Raw genomic sequence first — 17,564 nt, forward strand, 5'->3', positions numbered from 1 at the left:
TACCAATGAATTGTGTACACCAGGGGCAATTTCTCAGGGCATGCTATGCTTGCTGCGCAAGCCTAATATTTTCGTAGAATGTGTATTTCTCAAAATGGGATTACGTACATTAAAATTTCTTATGATTTTTGGATTATTGTATAGGCGTAATACCATCTGCAGGCTGCACACGCAAGTATCGCAACGCTTGCTCGTTTTTCGGAGCTACAGGAAAGACGTAGAAATAGCGAGAATATGATGCACGCGCAAGTGCCTTCCTCCTTAGTCCGTCCTAGGTGCACATGCTTCTGTTATGTGTTGTTTGAAGCTCTGGTCCAAGAGCTACACCAACGACTATTTAACGTTACACAGACCAGTATTGACAGCGGGAATGTGCTGTGATTTGCGAGTGCAATGTAATTGTATGAGCGGAATGCATGTGTTAGCTGCTGCATGTATTATTAATTCTTAAACATTAATTTGAAGTTTTGCAATGAGTTCGGAACTGTGTGTTATTGAAATCTTATTATTAAATCCATTTTCTGAGAAAGACTATTCAAGAGAAGACAGAAATAGAGAATGCTCGTTCAGTGCAGCTCAATACAACAATGTTCATTGGTTGGCAGGGTCGAAAAAACTAAATAAACTGTTTTGTTGGCCATGTTTGCTATATTATATCGAACTTCTACATCTGATAAGCGAATATGATCCAAGACTCATAATGATTTCATAATTATAAAATATATTATTTATGCGGGTCTGATTATTTTTATTAATTATGAACTATTATATCCTCCCATCTTCCCCTATGAATAAAAGAGCAAGCCTAACTTTTGTGACTAGCATTCGCCCCTGGTGTACACAACAACATTCATAATAGCAAATAATCAAAGAAAATAATGCAGAAGAAACATTTTTTTAACTTGTTTATAAGAATATAAAAATTATAGCATAAACTATAACATTTTGATATTAACACCAAAATGTGGAATGAAGAATAAAATTTATATTATTGGTACTTGCTGATATTTCACTTCATTCAGTGCAATATTAATAGTATTCTAAACACAAAAGTGTACATAGAAGGGTGCAAATGCAATATACTTTACATACAACTTTTTATCCATTCAAATACCGTATTTAACACATTTATGCCAGCATACATTAAAGTTAGGACACTTTACATAATGTAAGGTATCAGATATCTTTTTTACATCAAGTAAAAAATGGTATCATTATATTTGTCTCCTTCTGTGCTATCTATTTGAGAAATATGACATTTCTGACCAAATGGCAATGCATGGCAAAAGAAAGTTACACATAAATCATCCATCTCAACAATCTTCTGCTATGCAAAGCCACGTGTTTCTACCAATAAATGAACATTTTCCATTGCAGAAAACTTCAGAAAAATCTTTTTGTAAATTATGCTTCCATGGACAAAAAATTTGTTCACTGTTTCTAACTGTGTTGGTCGAATAAATCCATTGTTAAACCTTTACACTTGCTAGGTACTTTATTTTTACGTGGAGGAGCTGCCGAATCTCCCTGAGTGAAGCCACTTGACTATCATACAGTTTAGTGTCCACAGCTGATCCAAGACCACTCCGCGTTGAGTTGCAGCATCCGTTCTGATCACCGTTCTCCCCTCCAAAGAGACAAAGGGCTTGAAGATGGGAGGGAAGATCATCCGCAAAAATAGAGATAATGGACAGGGTTGGTGGAAGAGATTCCCAGTACTCCAATGCAGAGTCCAGTTCCTCTGCTGCCCCTTGAATATCTGTCACAAGTTTGTTGAAAGCTTCTATTCTTTTTGACTGGGACTGTTGATTCTAATATGGCAGAAATAAATTACAATGTAGCATTTGCAGTGAATAAAAATAAAAGCAAAAACACTAAATAATTGATTAAATGGCGATCTTACTCGTGTTAATTATGTAAGTATATGTGGCTTACAGTTGTTTCGGTGTTACTTGACACCATCCTCAGAGCCTACTAGATCTCGGCGCTATCTCAACTTCACTGCCTATTGCGTGGGTGTGTTCGTATGATGAAGAGTTGTGTCAAATAGTGTGTGTGTTCTGAAATTGATCTGTGTGTTGAGAATTGATTAGGGTGTGTTTTAGTGTGTCTGTATATTTCATATTGTTCTAGTGTGTTGAGTTTTTGGTTTCTGGGTTGTATGTGTAGGATTTCCATGTCTGTATTTATGTTATTGTAGGTGTGGTTAGCATTAGTTATGTGTTCGGCATATTGTAGATGTATTGTGTCCTCTGGTCATTGCGTTAATGTGTTCTTTGTATCGAGTTTGTGATGATCTGCCTGTCTGTCCAATGTAGGAACTGTCGCAACTATTGCATGTGAGTTTGTATACGCCTGTGTGGTTGTATTTATGCATACAAACTCACATGCAATAGTTGCGACAGTTTCTACATTGGACAGACAGGCAGATCATTCCAAACTCGATACAAAGAACACATTAAAGCAATAACTAGAAGACAGATGCCGAACACATAACTAATGCTAACCACACATACAATAACATAAATAAAGACATGGAAATCCTACACATACAACCCAAAAACCAAAAACTCAATACACTAGACCAATATGAAATATACAGACACACTAAAACACACCCTAATCAAATTCTCAACACACAGATCAATTTCAGAACACACACACTATTTGACACAACTCTTCATCACATGAACGCACCCACACAACAGGCAGCAAAGTTGAGATAGTGCCGAGATCTAGTAGGCTCTGAGGATGGTGTCAAGCAACACCGAAACAGCTGTAAGCCACACATGCTTACATAATTAACACAAGTAAGATCGCCATTTAATCAATTATTTATATTCAAGTGTTAAAAGTAATGTACGAAAGATTCAACATGAACAAAAACACTAAAGTTTGAATGAGTACAAGAAACAGATAGAAACCAGAGCAAAAAGAAAAGTTTACAAAATGAGATTTATTTGGATGATTACTTCAACATCATTTATGAAATAAAATAAAAAATAAATCTCAAAATAATAAACATCTTGCACAGAGTGCTGCCAGTGGCCAGTGAATTCTACCTTTTATTGGAAACAGTACTTATGGCACTATAAGTGCACAGAAAGTGTGCCTCTCTCATCATATTACTTTCGTCTGATAAGCAGGAAAGGCACATGGCTGGATGGTGGGAATTCATTGCTTAAACAGCTGTTTTAAGTCTGTCCTATAGTTGTTCGAACCACTTGAAAAATGACAGAGATAAAAATACTGTGTAGTTTAAAAGCAAGACATAGCATAGTAAACTTCGTTTGTAACAACTGTTGTGCAGATGTCTTAACTACGAACACTGTGATTACAAGTTGATTGTCTTGTGAGGAAATACAGTGGGTACATATATTCTAATGTTTTGAAATAATAAATATGAGATATTTTAAAAATCATGTACTACAGAACATCTTTAAAGAACATTGGCAGGCGAGAAAACATTTTACTAGCAGTTTACAGCAGACAAGAGGAAAACCGTCTATCTTTAAGCCTATTTTAGGTTTCCATTACATATTTAAATGTTAGATATTTAAAAAAATGATCTCAGAAATTCTTAGGGAACAGTAAGCACCAATAAGCAGAACTATCTAACATTATTACTCTCATTGAAGAAATTAATGAAAATCTCCTAGCCTCTAAATAAAAATGAAAAATTTAAAGACGAGTTTCCTTATTTCTTAGTATTTTAAGTAAATGTAGAAAAATGAAAATGACTCTGAGCTTAGGAACAGATGTATTAACATAAAAATCAAAATTACTACAGGTTTAAACATAATCATAATTGTTCAGCTACCGTCAAATGGGCAAACTTGGAACAGTGTTTAACTTGGAACATTATCATAGGGTATTTTCGTTTTGTCACAATAACACCAAACTGTAATAGAATCAATGTGCTGCACAACAAAGTAACAAGTGAAGATTATGTTGCCACTGTGACAAAACGAAAATACCCTATGATAATGTTCCAAGTTTGCCCATTTGACAGTACTTCTATGTTGTTTGTAATATTACGTGGAATTATTCAATCTATAATGTGTCCCTTTTTATCACATCTAACCAGCTACTTCCACACCACGACTACTCATATATCTGTTACACTTTTCGGCAATCGAAGTTAACTTCATCTATAATTAAAGATCAATGGGGGAATGTATACTGGGTGTTCAGTTCAAAGTGTGTCATGGCTCGCTGTATGCTGTCATATGGCTAGTCGATGAGCCTAGAGAATTCAATCTTCCTACACTTCCACAGAGGTGTATTACCTATGTGTCAGAGAAGTTGCATAGCAAGTACGGAATTCATTCTGAAGAGTACTTACTGATATGTACGGTAACGCCGGTAGTGGCAGGAATGTGAACTGTTTGGAAACATGTACTGAGGTGGGTTTTTTCTTTACTGTCAGGATATGGGGAGAGGGTTAAGACGATTTCTTACGCATTTGTTGACATTAACTTGGATGGTCAACATGGACACGGAGCATTTGATTTGTGTTGTGGAATGTTGCTGTATGCAACAGATGATAACAAATACCCTGCGTACGACTTGGCCACGCAAAACACAGTTCGAAAGAGGTTATGGTAGCACACAGACAGTACAGACCGCCATCTGTTGCTACGACGTTCAAGTTATACCATACACGTTCTCAAGTTCAGATTGAACGCCTTGATTAATAGGCAACTTCTCTGACATAAAAGCTGAAACTCGCTTCAAATCGCTGACTCACAACAGTGACGTCATGACACACTTTGAAATGAACACCCAGCATACACATGAAAAAGTCACATTTCGTGAAACATACAAAGTTTGCGTCTCTTCCCACTTTCAAACAAATTTCTCTCCTTCCCTAACTTCATGTACATTTCTTTAAGAATGAAGAAATTACTGAAGTTTGCTCTCTAGATAATGCTAATGCATTTATGAACAATCTTCTTATATTCATGTATTAATGTTGTAGCAAGTCTTTCAACAAGGTCTCAGACAAGAGCATCTTTTTTCTAGAAAATTTATTCCAAACGTATGAAGATATTGTACACAAAAAGTCATGATAATGGATATCTTTAGAGACAGTGACACAAATTGTGCATTATACGCACACACATATACACAGAGCATTCCTATGCAGACTGATCCCACTCCAGTCTCTCCCTGCTTAGCTTTCTCAGAATGGGTGCTTCACACTACTATCATATAAGCCAACATAACATGACTGCATAAGAATGCTCTGTATGTAGGCCTATGTATTGTATACAATATCATATACTTACATTCTGATTGTTGCAATTATCCTTTTTCTTCTTACTCTTCCTAACTAATGGAGCTTTCAAAGGTTTCACCAAACTGTGGCCAACACCACACAAAATAGCAGCAAAACTGATCATCTGTGTACATAAATAAGAATCAGCAAGTCTCTACTTTAATATGAAAAAATAGAAACACGATTCAACAGTAAAATGCAAGGATTTCGTAATTTTTCATAAATGGTAACAGATCTGAAATCTCAATATTGCATATCCCATAAGTCCATGTTAGAAATAAATCAAACTTTAAGATATCTTGTTACAGCTCAAACTTAAAGTTGAGTTCCGAATTATGACATAAATAATATAATTACTTTAGAAATATACTTTTAGGTATTCCATCCTGTTCACGAACTTTTTCCGTTTCAGAACAACATACAGTTTTCATATCAGGGAAAATATGTAAGACTAGAGAAACTTCGTTCCTTGCTTATACAGAGTGGATTCAGTAAATAAGTGCAAAAATTAAGCAGGAAATAGGGAATATTTTACAGAACTTTTGAGATAACGAACTTGGGATCTGTGAAGTCAGATTAAGGAGATATGAACTTAAGCATGTCTACTACTATCACTTATTGTTTTCCATATTATCTGCATTTATTATTTATATTTATTTACAATTACTTTACATTTATTTACCGGTACTTATTATTTACATTTTAAAATTATTTTCATATAATTTACAAATCCCAGTTCACAACGTAAAGCACATACTGTAATTAATCATAATCCACAGTTAATTCTCGATTTACCACGAAAATCGTCTGTAGCTGCATTTAGATTGGCAACAGGCCATGATTGTTTGGCCAAACACCTGCATAGAATTGGAATATATCAGTCCCCTAACTGCCCATTGTGCAACTCAAACCAAGAAATGGATTCGGAACACCTGAAAATCTGTGCTTCAGTGGCTGACCATGATAATATCTTTGAAAAATATTGGAGTGCAAGAAGTCAAATGACTTTATTGTCAAATGCCTGGCATTTGAAAACAACAACATTCTGTAATTAATTCTTGGAATGGTATGAAAGGGTATGGTCATTGAGTCATCATGTTCTGTAATGTGACAATGTAAATATGATAGAACCACCTTGTGGACGATAAGTTAACAAACAAAACATGAAGGATTGCCTAATATAAATAATAATGTGAATTTTAAATGTAAATACTAAAGGTTGGCAACCTATTGTAAGATAGAAAATGGTACATTGTTAACTCAGATTTGTAAGTAATATGAAAATAATAAATAAAAAAATGTAAATAGTAAGTATAAATAAATGCAAATAATATGGAAAACAGTAAGTGATAGCAACAAACTCATATCCTCATAATCTGCCTTTGCAGACCCCAAATTCCCTATCACAAAAGTTCCTATTTCTTCTTCTTCCTTTTTAGCATGCTTTTACTGAATAACTCTGTATACAGCTAACTACTGAAGTCAAACGAGACACTCAAAGAACATGAAAATATATATTTTAAATTATAATGTAAATGTATGTGATAGAGAAAAATAAATAATTTATTCGAGATTAATACAAATAATTGTCAATATTATTGTAATACAGAGAAGAGAAATCAAATCATCCAATCTCATAATTTAGTGGTTACAGTATTAGTGTAGTAATACCCATGATGCAATTAGTAACTGAAGCCACTATACGAACCAATATGGCGAGTATCACATATTTTCAAATTCATTTCCAATTCTTATATAACATGTTCTCTGTGGTTCACAGTGACACATGAATCTCATAATGTATAGGCTACTGTAAAAGATTTTAAAATTGTGTTATTAGTAGGGTTGCCAACCCTCTGTATTTCACGGGATCTCCCGTATTTGCCTCTAATTTTTAATAGTCTCCTGGCTCCCGTATTTTTCTTCTCCAAGCATTTTTCTTCCTTATTTTTTCAATGTAAAAATCATTATTCTAAACATTTGATTTCCTGTGACTGATGACTGTTTATATGATGAATTTTGTTGTTCAAGAGATGCATTGAAATGTGCAGTTTTTTTGGAATGTAAGCTTGCCGGAAATGGGTTTTAATGCTCACCTGTTTAAAATTAAACAATATTAATATAATTTTGGAAAAACTGGCTAGTTTTGTTCAATGTAAACCAAGTAGTAATGCTCATACAAGAGGATATTTCATTTCATGAACAATAAATTGGTCAGATATTTGAAACAGGAGTACGACACATCTAATCAAATCAGAGCTGCAAAGTGCAACTACTTGGCTATGCGAGACAAGATCTGTCTCAAAATACTGTTAATTTAAGCCTAGCCATCGAAATGTAGAATAAAGTTGCTTTTCAGTAACTGAACTGAATAATTAGCCAATTTTCTATGTGAAATTTTGGCGATTTCTTAATCTCTCGTATTTTCTTAAAAAAAAAAAAAAAGTTGGCAATGCATTATTAGTTATAATTTTAATTCCAAATAAATGGAAGAACTCACCTCTACTGTATTCACTACAAATTCCAGGAGTGCTCTTCTTCCAGACAGTTGATCTGCACCTTCAGCGCCCTGGACTTTGATCATGCCACTGGCTTTATGAACTGCTGATGTAATTAGATCTGCTGCTGTATTGGCCATTTTGGTCAAAGAACGGTCACTGCTATTTCCATCATCATCTCGTATAAGTAACTTCATAAGGCCTAACAATTCCAAGAGCACACAGCATGACGGTGAGGCCAGGTAACCATGCAGACGAGATGGCAATGGAGCTCCAATTATATTCTGCACAAACATAATCACGATTCAGTTATTTCAGAAAAAGAAACCTACAGTAGAACCCCCTTTTAACGAATCTCTGAGGAATTACTTTTTTTTTCTCCCTTTAAATAGGGTTTGGGAAAAACGTAATACGGCAAACGCTAAGCTCCGCCCACGACCCCTTTTCACTTTTGCCTTACAAGCTCACCACACACTCTAGTGGGAAAGAGTGGAAATAGGGGTTTAGGGTGGAGTGACATCTAGTGTAGGAAAGTGGAACAAAAAGAATAAATGCGACATCTATGAACCAAAAGAGGAACTTCGTCCTGTCTGCCTCGCTCTCTCTTCTCTCTCTCTCTCTCTCTCCAGCATCTCCTCCTCTGTTCCTTGCTTCATGTCTCTCTCTCTTTTTTTTTTCTTATGACTTCGCAGAGGGTAAGATTCGATCCGAGCAAGTTCGTAACTAAACGCTAAACGAACGCTTTTTGATCACGCTTTAGACCTCTCGGCTACCGAGGCGAGTTGGGGTAGAAGGGAAAATGAATCTATTTATGTTCAGGGAACTGCCATAACGTATTGCAGAAGAATGGCGTGGGGGACAATGACCGAATAACGTGGGTAGAAGTGGTGGAGCTTCATTGTGTCCGTGTTCAGCTTCGTGTACAGACATAACCACGTGCAGTGATGAGCCGTACCGAAGATGTGTACTTCTTCCTCAAATTGTGCAGGGAGAATTTGAAGGCGGATACGGTAAGGTACTGTGAGGAGCATGGACTACTTGCTAGTCATTACGAGTGCCCAACCTGTGGGAAAAATATGAAATTAGCGCCGAAAAGCGATGCTACTGATGGTGTGCACTGGACAGTGGGGGAGTGCGAAGTTAACAGGTGAGTGTAGTGTAATGAAAAGACCACATTACCGTATTGTGTTATGTTGTGTTAGTACATGTGGTGGGCTTTGTTGTGTTGTGTTGTGTAGTACATGCGGTGGCCTGTTGTCTAATGCGTTCCAATTTGGTTTTATGCTGTTGTCTAATGTCCCAATTTTGTTAGTATGTGTTATGAAATACGTGCGAGACGAGGCAGTGATCCATCGAAGCAGGACAGATAGTAGAGAGAGAGAGAGAGAGCATGTGAGCGAGGTGCCGAGCGGCGCGGGTGGGCATAACTTCCCCTACTGGCATTTGCAGTATTACGTTTTCGCCTAGGGTTTTACATAAAATGAGAAGGAAAAACTAAAATAATTAGTACTAACATGTGTGTTATATACCAAACATTATTATTATTTAATTAGGCCTACAATTATTATTATTTATAATAAATGTAATTATATTTTCTACTTCAAATGGTGAGAGACAAATGTTTCTCTGTTTGGTTGGACCTGAACAACATAAACTCGACAAGGAAAATTTCTCCCTCATTATTTCCCATAATAAAGTAGTTGGCAAATCATGCTTTTTCTCTTATGCGACAGTGTTATTTGAGAATTAGCCTCGACATCCCTTATTACTTTCACTTTCTGTCCGACAATTAATTTCTTTCAGTTAGTCACCATTGTAACAATGCATAAATTAACAAAAAAAACTTGTAAACAGGATCCATACAACTCGCAAGAACAAAGCAAGCAAAACAATCATTCTGTGAAAGCAACGCAAAGCAAGATCATAAAGAATAACACAGCCGCATTACTATCAATTGAGATGTGCTATTGAATATGTCGGTATTATTGATTAATGAAAGTCAAGTCCATATTTCGGGCTACATTATCACAAAATCTACTTGAAAAGTATTCCTTAAAACCAGAATTTTCCTTAAATATGGAAATTAATTATACAGAATTAGTTAAAAGTCCCGCACCACCTAAATAACTTTTGAAGCATACGGTTCAGTGACATGAAACTTGGTATGTGAGGATAACCAGAAGGTGAGCTAGCTTTGTTTTGTTTTTGTTAAGGAAGGAGTATTTTATTATTTTAATATTCAATACACTTTTCTGTTTTCTTGACTTAGCAACACTGAATTTGTACAGAAGTATCAAGTGTGGGTAATTTTTGAAAAGCTCTTAATGAGCTTCATTGAAAAATAAAAAAAATATATTGGGTGTTCCATTTAAATAAGAGAGTTGGAGTTACTTCCGGTTAAACCATAAGTAGAAAAAACTCGGTAATACCATTATTGAGTTCTTAGTTGGATATCCCCACATACCAAGGTTCGTGTCACTGAACCACATGCTTCAAAAGTTAGGTGGTGTGGGACTTTTAACTAATCCTGTATTACTTTTATGGTAATTTCGCTGGGGTTCAACAGATCATTCCTTAAAAAACAGGAAAGTTAAAAAAGGGTTTTACTGTATTATTAAAACTTTTATGCTCGACCATGCCGAAATGTAGTAATTATACACCTGGTAGCAGTCCTTTAATGCATGTCATTAAAGTACACCTACTCATTAAAGTACAGGTGTTCAGCCAATGACAACTCAGCTTACAGGTGTTCAGCCAATGACAAGTCAGCTTTGTACTGTTATAAAACCGCAAGTATCGATTATTCTCGGATATGCAATCGAAAGAGAATTAGTGAAAAGTCATGGAGGCTGGAAATCCAATACTGTCGCAGAAGGTTATGTTCTGTTACTATAATAATTAGCGTTAATTGTAAATAATATTCAAATAAATTCAATTTGTCATCTCGTTTTTCAATGTCGAATTCAATAATCAAAGTTACATCAAGTTTAACGGGATTACATCAAGGTCAATGACATTATTGTTCCTCGGAAAAAACCAATACTTTCGCGTCTGCGCACATCTCACAATTCACGGCCTAGAACAAGGTCACTTCCGATCTTGTCAGATACAAATAAAATGTATACATCTGAATAATTTCAAGTTAGAAATATGATCGAACATAAAAAGTCGTATGAAACTCGCCTATAATGGTAATTAAGAAGCTTGCGCTCGTTTCATAAACATCCATACTCGCTTCTTAATTACTATCATTACAGGCTCGTTGCATAATGTACTATTAAGAGTTGTACTTTGTACGTAACCAGGGTGCGAATTAAGATTTCCGATGAGAGGGGGGGAGGGATAGAATCCTAGATAGAGAATACCATACATAAAATTATTATTATCCCCATTCGATACGGCTCAATGCTTGGTTGCACTGAGTTGCTTGTTCTTGCATTTTGATTATAATAATAATTATATCCTTGAGCAGGCTTAAGATAAGATGTGTAATTCCTAAGTTATTGATTGTTGTCAGCTTGCCGGTGATGATAATACATCAATATTATTTTCTTTGCTTACTTTATACTGTACTTTATAAAGTATAGTTGTATTAAAACAATTATATTTTGTGAGGGGGGATAGAAGTTACGCCTGGCAGGGATGTTAATATGAATTTATGAGAGGAGGATAACATTCCAACAGGGGGGGAATCCCCCCCTCCCTCACGTGTTAATTCGCACCCTGTATGTAACACTCTCGGATTTTTACAAGAAAATACAATATCGTACCTGTGGGACTTGAGCAGGAGGATTCGTTGTGAAACTTTCATACAGATTGAGCAGTTCTTCTGTGATTTTGACAAACACTTCATATCGAGCAACTCCAAGTCCTTCATCCTTGTCTTCTCCATTAATAAGAGGGCCAACATTGTTTGGATGGTGATGATGTTGCTTAGGGTTCGGTGAATTACTTTCACTAGCACATGCTACGTCTACAGCTGCTGCCAAGCACCGCAGAGTTAAATTTCGAAGACGAAGGAATGACACATCATCCAAGAATGTTTGACGTTCAATTTCCTTTGAAACTTGTCTGTTAATGTAAGTAAAATAATTCTCTTTAAATTAAACAAAAATTCAACACAATGTGACTTGGGTATAAAATGTTAAGTTCCTTACTGTGGCACATACTTATCTCTAGAGACAGGATTTTCATGCACTATCAAATCGTAAAATATGCATGCAACCATGCACTATCAAATGGCCAAATATGCACAATGAAGGAAAAAAAACACTGAAAATATGCACTATCAAAACCGAAACTTACATTTTATTTTAGAATGACACAGACTTGAATAAAATTTATAACTGGGCGTTAATGCATAGGATGAAAATAAATGGTTCTAAAAGTAAATCTATAACATTTTGTAAAACCCGAGAGGAAACTAGTCTTAATTACGAATTCAGTGTTGTTGTAATTCCGCAAGAACAATGTTGTAAATACCTAGGAGTGTATTTAAACTCCAAACTTTCTTGGGGAGAGCATGTTGATAATGTTACGGGTAAAGCATGGTGGGCACTTTACTTTATTATGAGAATCTTGAGAAAGGCTAGCCCCAAATCGAGGGAAATAGCATATCCAATGTTAGTGCGACCGTTAATGGAATACGGAACTACATGTTGGGATCCCTATAGAATATATCAGATAAATTCCTTAGAAAGAATCCAGTATAGGGCAGCTAAATTTGTTGAAGGTAAAAGAGAAGATCGAAACGATACGATAAAAGAACTTAAATGGGAAACTTTGGAAAACAGACGTAGGAAAACTAGAATAACATCACTGTATAGAGCACATCTAGGTCAGAAAGCATGGGTAGACATAACGGCTCGGTTAGAAAAGCCAACGTACTATAGTAGGAACGATCATGATTTTAAAATCAAATGTAGGAAACAGAAAACGGATGTAGGTAAATTCTCATTTTTAAATAGAACTATAAATGATTGGAATGACCTACCTGCAGCGGTCTTTGAGGGCTGTCCTTCCTTAAGGAGTTTCAAGAATAATTTAAAAAGTTGTGTATCAAGTGCAAATTAAAATTAAGGTGACATTTAACATTTAATTTTTTAAGGTGACATGTATTTATTTAGCCTGACGAGTTACGTCCTTGGTTTGAATTGTAAATTATTAAAAAATAGCGTGTAAGAGGGCCTTAGACTAGAAATGTTTAGTTTAAATGTAGTTCTGTTTATAAGTACAATATGCATAAGGGTGTAATTATTTGACTTATTTGAACTGTTGTATCAGTGAAGCGAGGTGAGTCAGTGGAGTTATGGTTTTACAGTGCAGTGACTAGTTCCGATCAGTGATAATTTATAGGGTCAATGAAATGTGTTCTATAGTGTCAGTGAAATGTGTTATAGTGTGTCAGTGAAATGTGTCCTAAAGTGTCAGTGAAATGCGTCATAGTGCCACTACAGTGAGTGAGATGAGAATAAAGTGAAAGACTATTGAAACTTATGTAGGGCCTATACATAATTATGTAGGTTGTAATGTAAAATTAGGTATTTTATTTATGTTTTATTATTATTGTGTTAAATTATATTGTGTATTCTTATTGTATTGTGTATTGTAAATTTATTGTGCATTGCTTATCATTTTTTTGTGTATTGTTTATATTGTGTATACTACTGCCACCAGGTGCTTGCCCACTTGCAGTGTAAATAAATACATACATACAATGTACTACTAACAGTCTTTCCAAATTTCTAAGATATTCTTTTCCCTTGATCCACTGTGCCACAAGATCTCTTCTCGAACATTTAATAGGGGGCATTACAATACTTCACAGATCACCACAGAACATAAATACAGTAGCTAATTCACAAAACACCTGTACATGTAGCCTACTACAGACCTTTACTTAGTGCTTTCCAAATTAAAGGCATGTTAGGGGAAGCATGTTAGTGCTATTGTCGTCAAACTACAAAGTATGGGAGGGAGCAGAAGAGGCATCCTTCTAATAATAATTTTAGCCTTAGAGTAAGACTTGTATAGAACAGGAGTGTGGAATTCCAGTGTGACAATACATGCAAATATTCACAGAAAAAGTATACAATTTTCGAATTGACTAAACCATGAAATGGATATTTACAAAGTTTGAGAACTGTAGCAAGCTTATATAAAAACATGCATTTGCATGGAAATCCTGTCTCTACTTAACACAAAAGCAACACTGAGATTACTTTACTCATATTGCACACTGCACTGCATTTATTTCCATTACAAAATTCAATTTTTGACTTTCCTGGAATTTGCCTAACCCTACTGTCTTAATAACATAGAAGTGACTCACAAGGTTCTCACTCCCTTTCAGCCTAAGACAAGTGTCTTGTAAATGCAAATTATCTTTTAGTAGGTTATTTTTCAACCCTTTATCAACATCTTAGGTTATTTAGGTCTGAATGAGATGAAAGTGATGTCGGTGAAATGAGTCTGGGGTCCAGCACCGATAGTTACCTAGCAATTGCTCATATTGGGTTGAGAGAAAACCCTGGAAAAAACCTCAACCAGGTAACTTGCCCCAACCAGGAATCAAACCTGGGCCACCTGGTTTCGCGGCCAGACGCACTAACTGTTACTCCACAGGTGTGGACTGCAAATTATTTGTTGACAAGTATACTATATGTTGCTTTTATCATTCTCGAATATAATTTTAAATTTAAACAATCTTCTTAGTCACAAAAACTTAACACACAAATGTCTTATTATTTTACAGAAAATTGATACAGAACAAATTAAACTAATAATGTTATATATAGCTTTTGAAGTTATGCAAATATACATGGAAATGATGTGTGTAATAAGAAGGTGAGCGTAAGATTATTCTAAATAGAAAATAAGGATTTCCTTAATCCCTTCGGCCAATGCAGTGTGAGAATATTTTTGGAACATACAGTACTGCCTATTTGATAATATTCAAAGGAAATAATACACAAAAACAAATAAGACAGGACAGAACGTAATAAACAAATTCATAATTCAGCCATTTCGAACAAAATAACGACAGCCATCAATTAAGGAATGTGATCTCAAAACTCGATTAGTTCATTTTTATGATTTGTACATATATATATATATATATATATATATGATTATGTTTGAGCCCTCTATCATATTTTAAGCATGTTTTCTTCCAAAATAATGCCAATCCCCGTCTAAAAGGTTGTGTTATTGTGCACATCACTTGAAAACTTGCTCAGTCTGTAGACAGTGAATAAAAAAACTAGGCCAATCCTGTCGTAATAATGGACTAAACGCGTTTTGGCATCACATTCTTCAATTGGTCTTCAGTATAAACTTAGGTTGTCATTACTCATAAATTCTGTCTTTTAGTTATCAGTTCGTATAATATCTGAACATAAAGACTGTTTACTCTTGCTGCAAAAACACTTTTAGAAGCATGTTGAAGTAAAAATAAAATTGTGGGTCACCATTACCTTGCCCCAAGGGGCTGAATTACAGATCATTAACAGAATAAATACCACAGTATCAACACATATACAGTAATGTTATGAGAATGATGAAACAATATTTAAGTTATACTTATGCAATATGGAAGTAAAAAGACTATAAATAACATTGTTAAAATCCAAATAACGTCAAAGAAATTAAGCTGACAAGTTGCTTTGGAGTCTAACCTTAAGTGAGGGTCCCATGACATGATGACTTGTAAATCTCGATTATCCTGCAGATTATCCCAAGCCACTTTATCTTTCTCGGGTGTCACATCCATTCCTTCTATATACTGTTAAAAATTAACAATCATGAATTATAATAGGAATAACTCGTTGCACAAATTAATAAAGATACATGTCAAGATATTGAGACTGCAGTATTTAAGCAAAACAGAATACAGTTCAGATATAATGTACAGCATATAAATATGAGAATGTTCAAGTAGGGTGTGTATCCAAGCTTCACTTTCTAAGAATATAGCATTTCATTAGAATTAGTTTTAATGTTCATAACTGCTGAACTAGTACTTTTAATGAGGTTCAGTTAGCAGAAAAACGACATATTATGCAAAAGGAAAAGGTAGGTATTTAAGTGATATGACGCTGAGGAATTATGTAATGTGGGAAGATACTGAAGTTTCACCATTTCTATATAATCTTAATTATTAATAATATTTTGAAAAATAATTTAAAGTAATTTTTTTTGTATTCTTTAGCATAGATCATAGCATCTTAAGAATGATGTCATTAAGACTGTACTTCATGGTTTGCCTTTGTACCCAGTACACTGCTTCTATGAAATTACCAAGGTTTTTTTTTACTTCGTTATTTAACGATGCTGTGTCAACTACGAGATTATTTAGTGTCGATGGAATTGGTGATAGCGAGATGACATTTGGCGAGATGAGGTTGAGGATTCGCCATAGATTACCTGATATTTGCCTTATAGTTGGGGAAAATCTCAGTGCAAGCGGGAATTGAATCCACTTCCGAGCACAATTCCTGATTGGCAGGCAAGCGCCTAATCAACTGAGCTAGCCAGTGGCTAATTACCAATGTTATTTAAAAGTGTATTAAAGTGAGTCATCCTGAAGTCCATGCTTATTAAAACAGAATATAATGACCCTAGTGACACAATAGCAATATAAAGAAATTTTTAGTTACAAAGACTAACATATTTATTGGTATTAATAAGTGAAAATCTTAAATGTAAGTAATAGATATATCAAATTTTATTCCTTGCATTAAATAAATGAGAAAAAAGCTTACCTTAATAGTATCTGCGAAGTTTTTACTTGCCAGAAGCTCCAAGAGCATTCGTTCAATAGTAACAAGTGCATAATGCAATGAGTTGTTCAGTCTCTCTCGGAATTCCACAAATTCCTCTATCTTAAGAAAGGAACCAAATTTGTAAGAGAATGTTAGATGGTCTACACTCTGGAAATAAAAACGAACTAAATCAGAGTCTTCGAGGGATATTAAATTGGACTATCAACAAATACAGTTGAGCTTGGTTATAACAACAATGGTTAGTGCAACACCTCGGCTACAGTGACAGGGGATGGCAGTCATTCAGAATCACGATTTTTATATGTATTAAACAAATGTGATTTATTATTTTTATAAAAATACATTTTCAACAAGCAGCTCATTTATAGTGACATTCAGCAACAATGTCAATTTTTTAAAAATTCATGTTCTACATACATTATACACAGATTGTCCTTGCAAGGAATTCACAGGCATCTGGTAATGACGTAAGTGTCCAATACTGTTTTCATTTACTGTGACAAAAGCATTTTATAAGCCAAGATTTGGAATTCTAAACACAGAGGATTGTCCTACATTAAATAGAAACTGTTGTTGAGAGAAATAAGGTCATTAGTGATCAATACCATTTTCAGTTACTATGGCAAAAACAAATTAAGAGCCAAGATACAAACAATAGCAGGCCAAGTTGTGTACCATATTGTAATCCAGATATTCAATTCTGACTGTATTTTCAGACATTCAGTTTGCAAACTGTGTCACATAAAGTACAATGAAGCAAGGTGCAAAAAAAAAATAAATAAATAAATAAATAAAAAAATAATAATAATAATAATAATAATAATAATAAAAAAATAAAATAAAATAAATAATAAAAAAAAATAAGTGTGGAAGAGTCATGTCACAAAAATCGAGTGGTAAAAAGAAAATTATGTATGCCATGAATTTAGTTTTGTTAAGGAACAAATGAGTATGACTTTCAGATGAAATGTTTTGCAAAAAAAAAAAAATAAATAAATAAAT

General features: G+C 34.7%; 1 protein-coding gene across 1 annotated transcript in view; it reads right to left on the bottom strand.

Moving 5' to 3' along the window:
* Positions 1 to 913: 913 nt before the first annotated feature.
* The window catches only part of psidin (phagocyte signaling impaired), a 35,963-nt gene continuing 19,312 nt past the window's right edge, over positions 914 to 17,564 (bottom strand). Inside the window, exons 11-16 of the mRNA XM_069827886.1 lie at positions 16,542 to 16,709; positions 15,456 to 15,562; positions 11,550 to 11,850; positions 7,782 to 8,063; positions 5,292 to 5,405; positions 914 to 1,811 (exon numbers count right to left, since the gene is read on the bottom strand). Of these exons, the coding sequence (XP_069683987.1) occupies positions 1,470 to 1,811; positions 5,292 to 5,405; positions 7,782 to 8,063; positions 11,550 to 11,850; positions 15,456 to 15,562; positions 16,542 to 16,709 (1,314 nt within the window). The 3' untranslated portion in view covers positions 914 to 1,469. The remainder of the gene's footprint in view (positions 1,812 to 5,291; positions 5,406 to 7,781; positions 8,064 to 11,549; positions 11,851 to 15,455; positions 15,563 to 16,541; positions 16,710 to 17,564) is intronic.

The sequence above is a fragment of the Periplaneta americana genome, chromosome 6 (assembly GCF_040183065.1).
Source record: "Periplaneta americana isolate PAMFEO1 chromosome 6, P.americana_PAMFEO1_priV1, whole genome shotgun sequence".
Lineage (NCBI taxonomy): Eukaryota > Metazoa > Arthropoda > Insecta > Blattodea > Blattidae > Periplaneta > Periplaneta americana.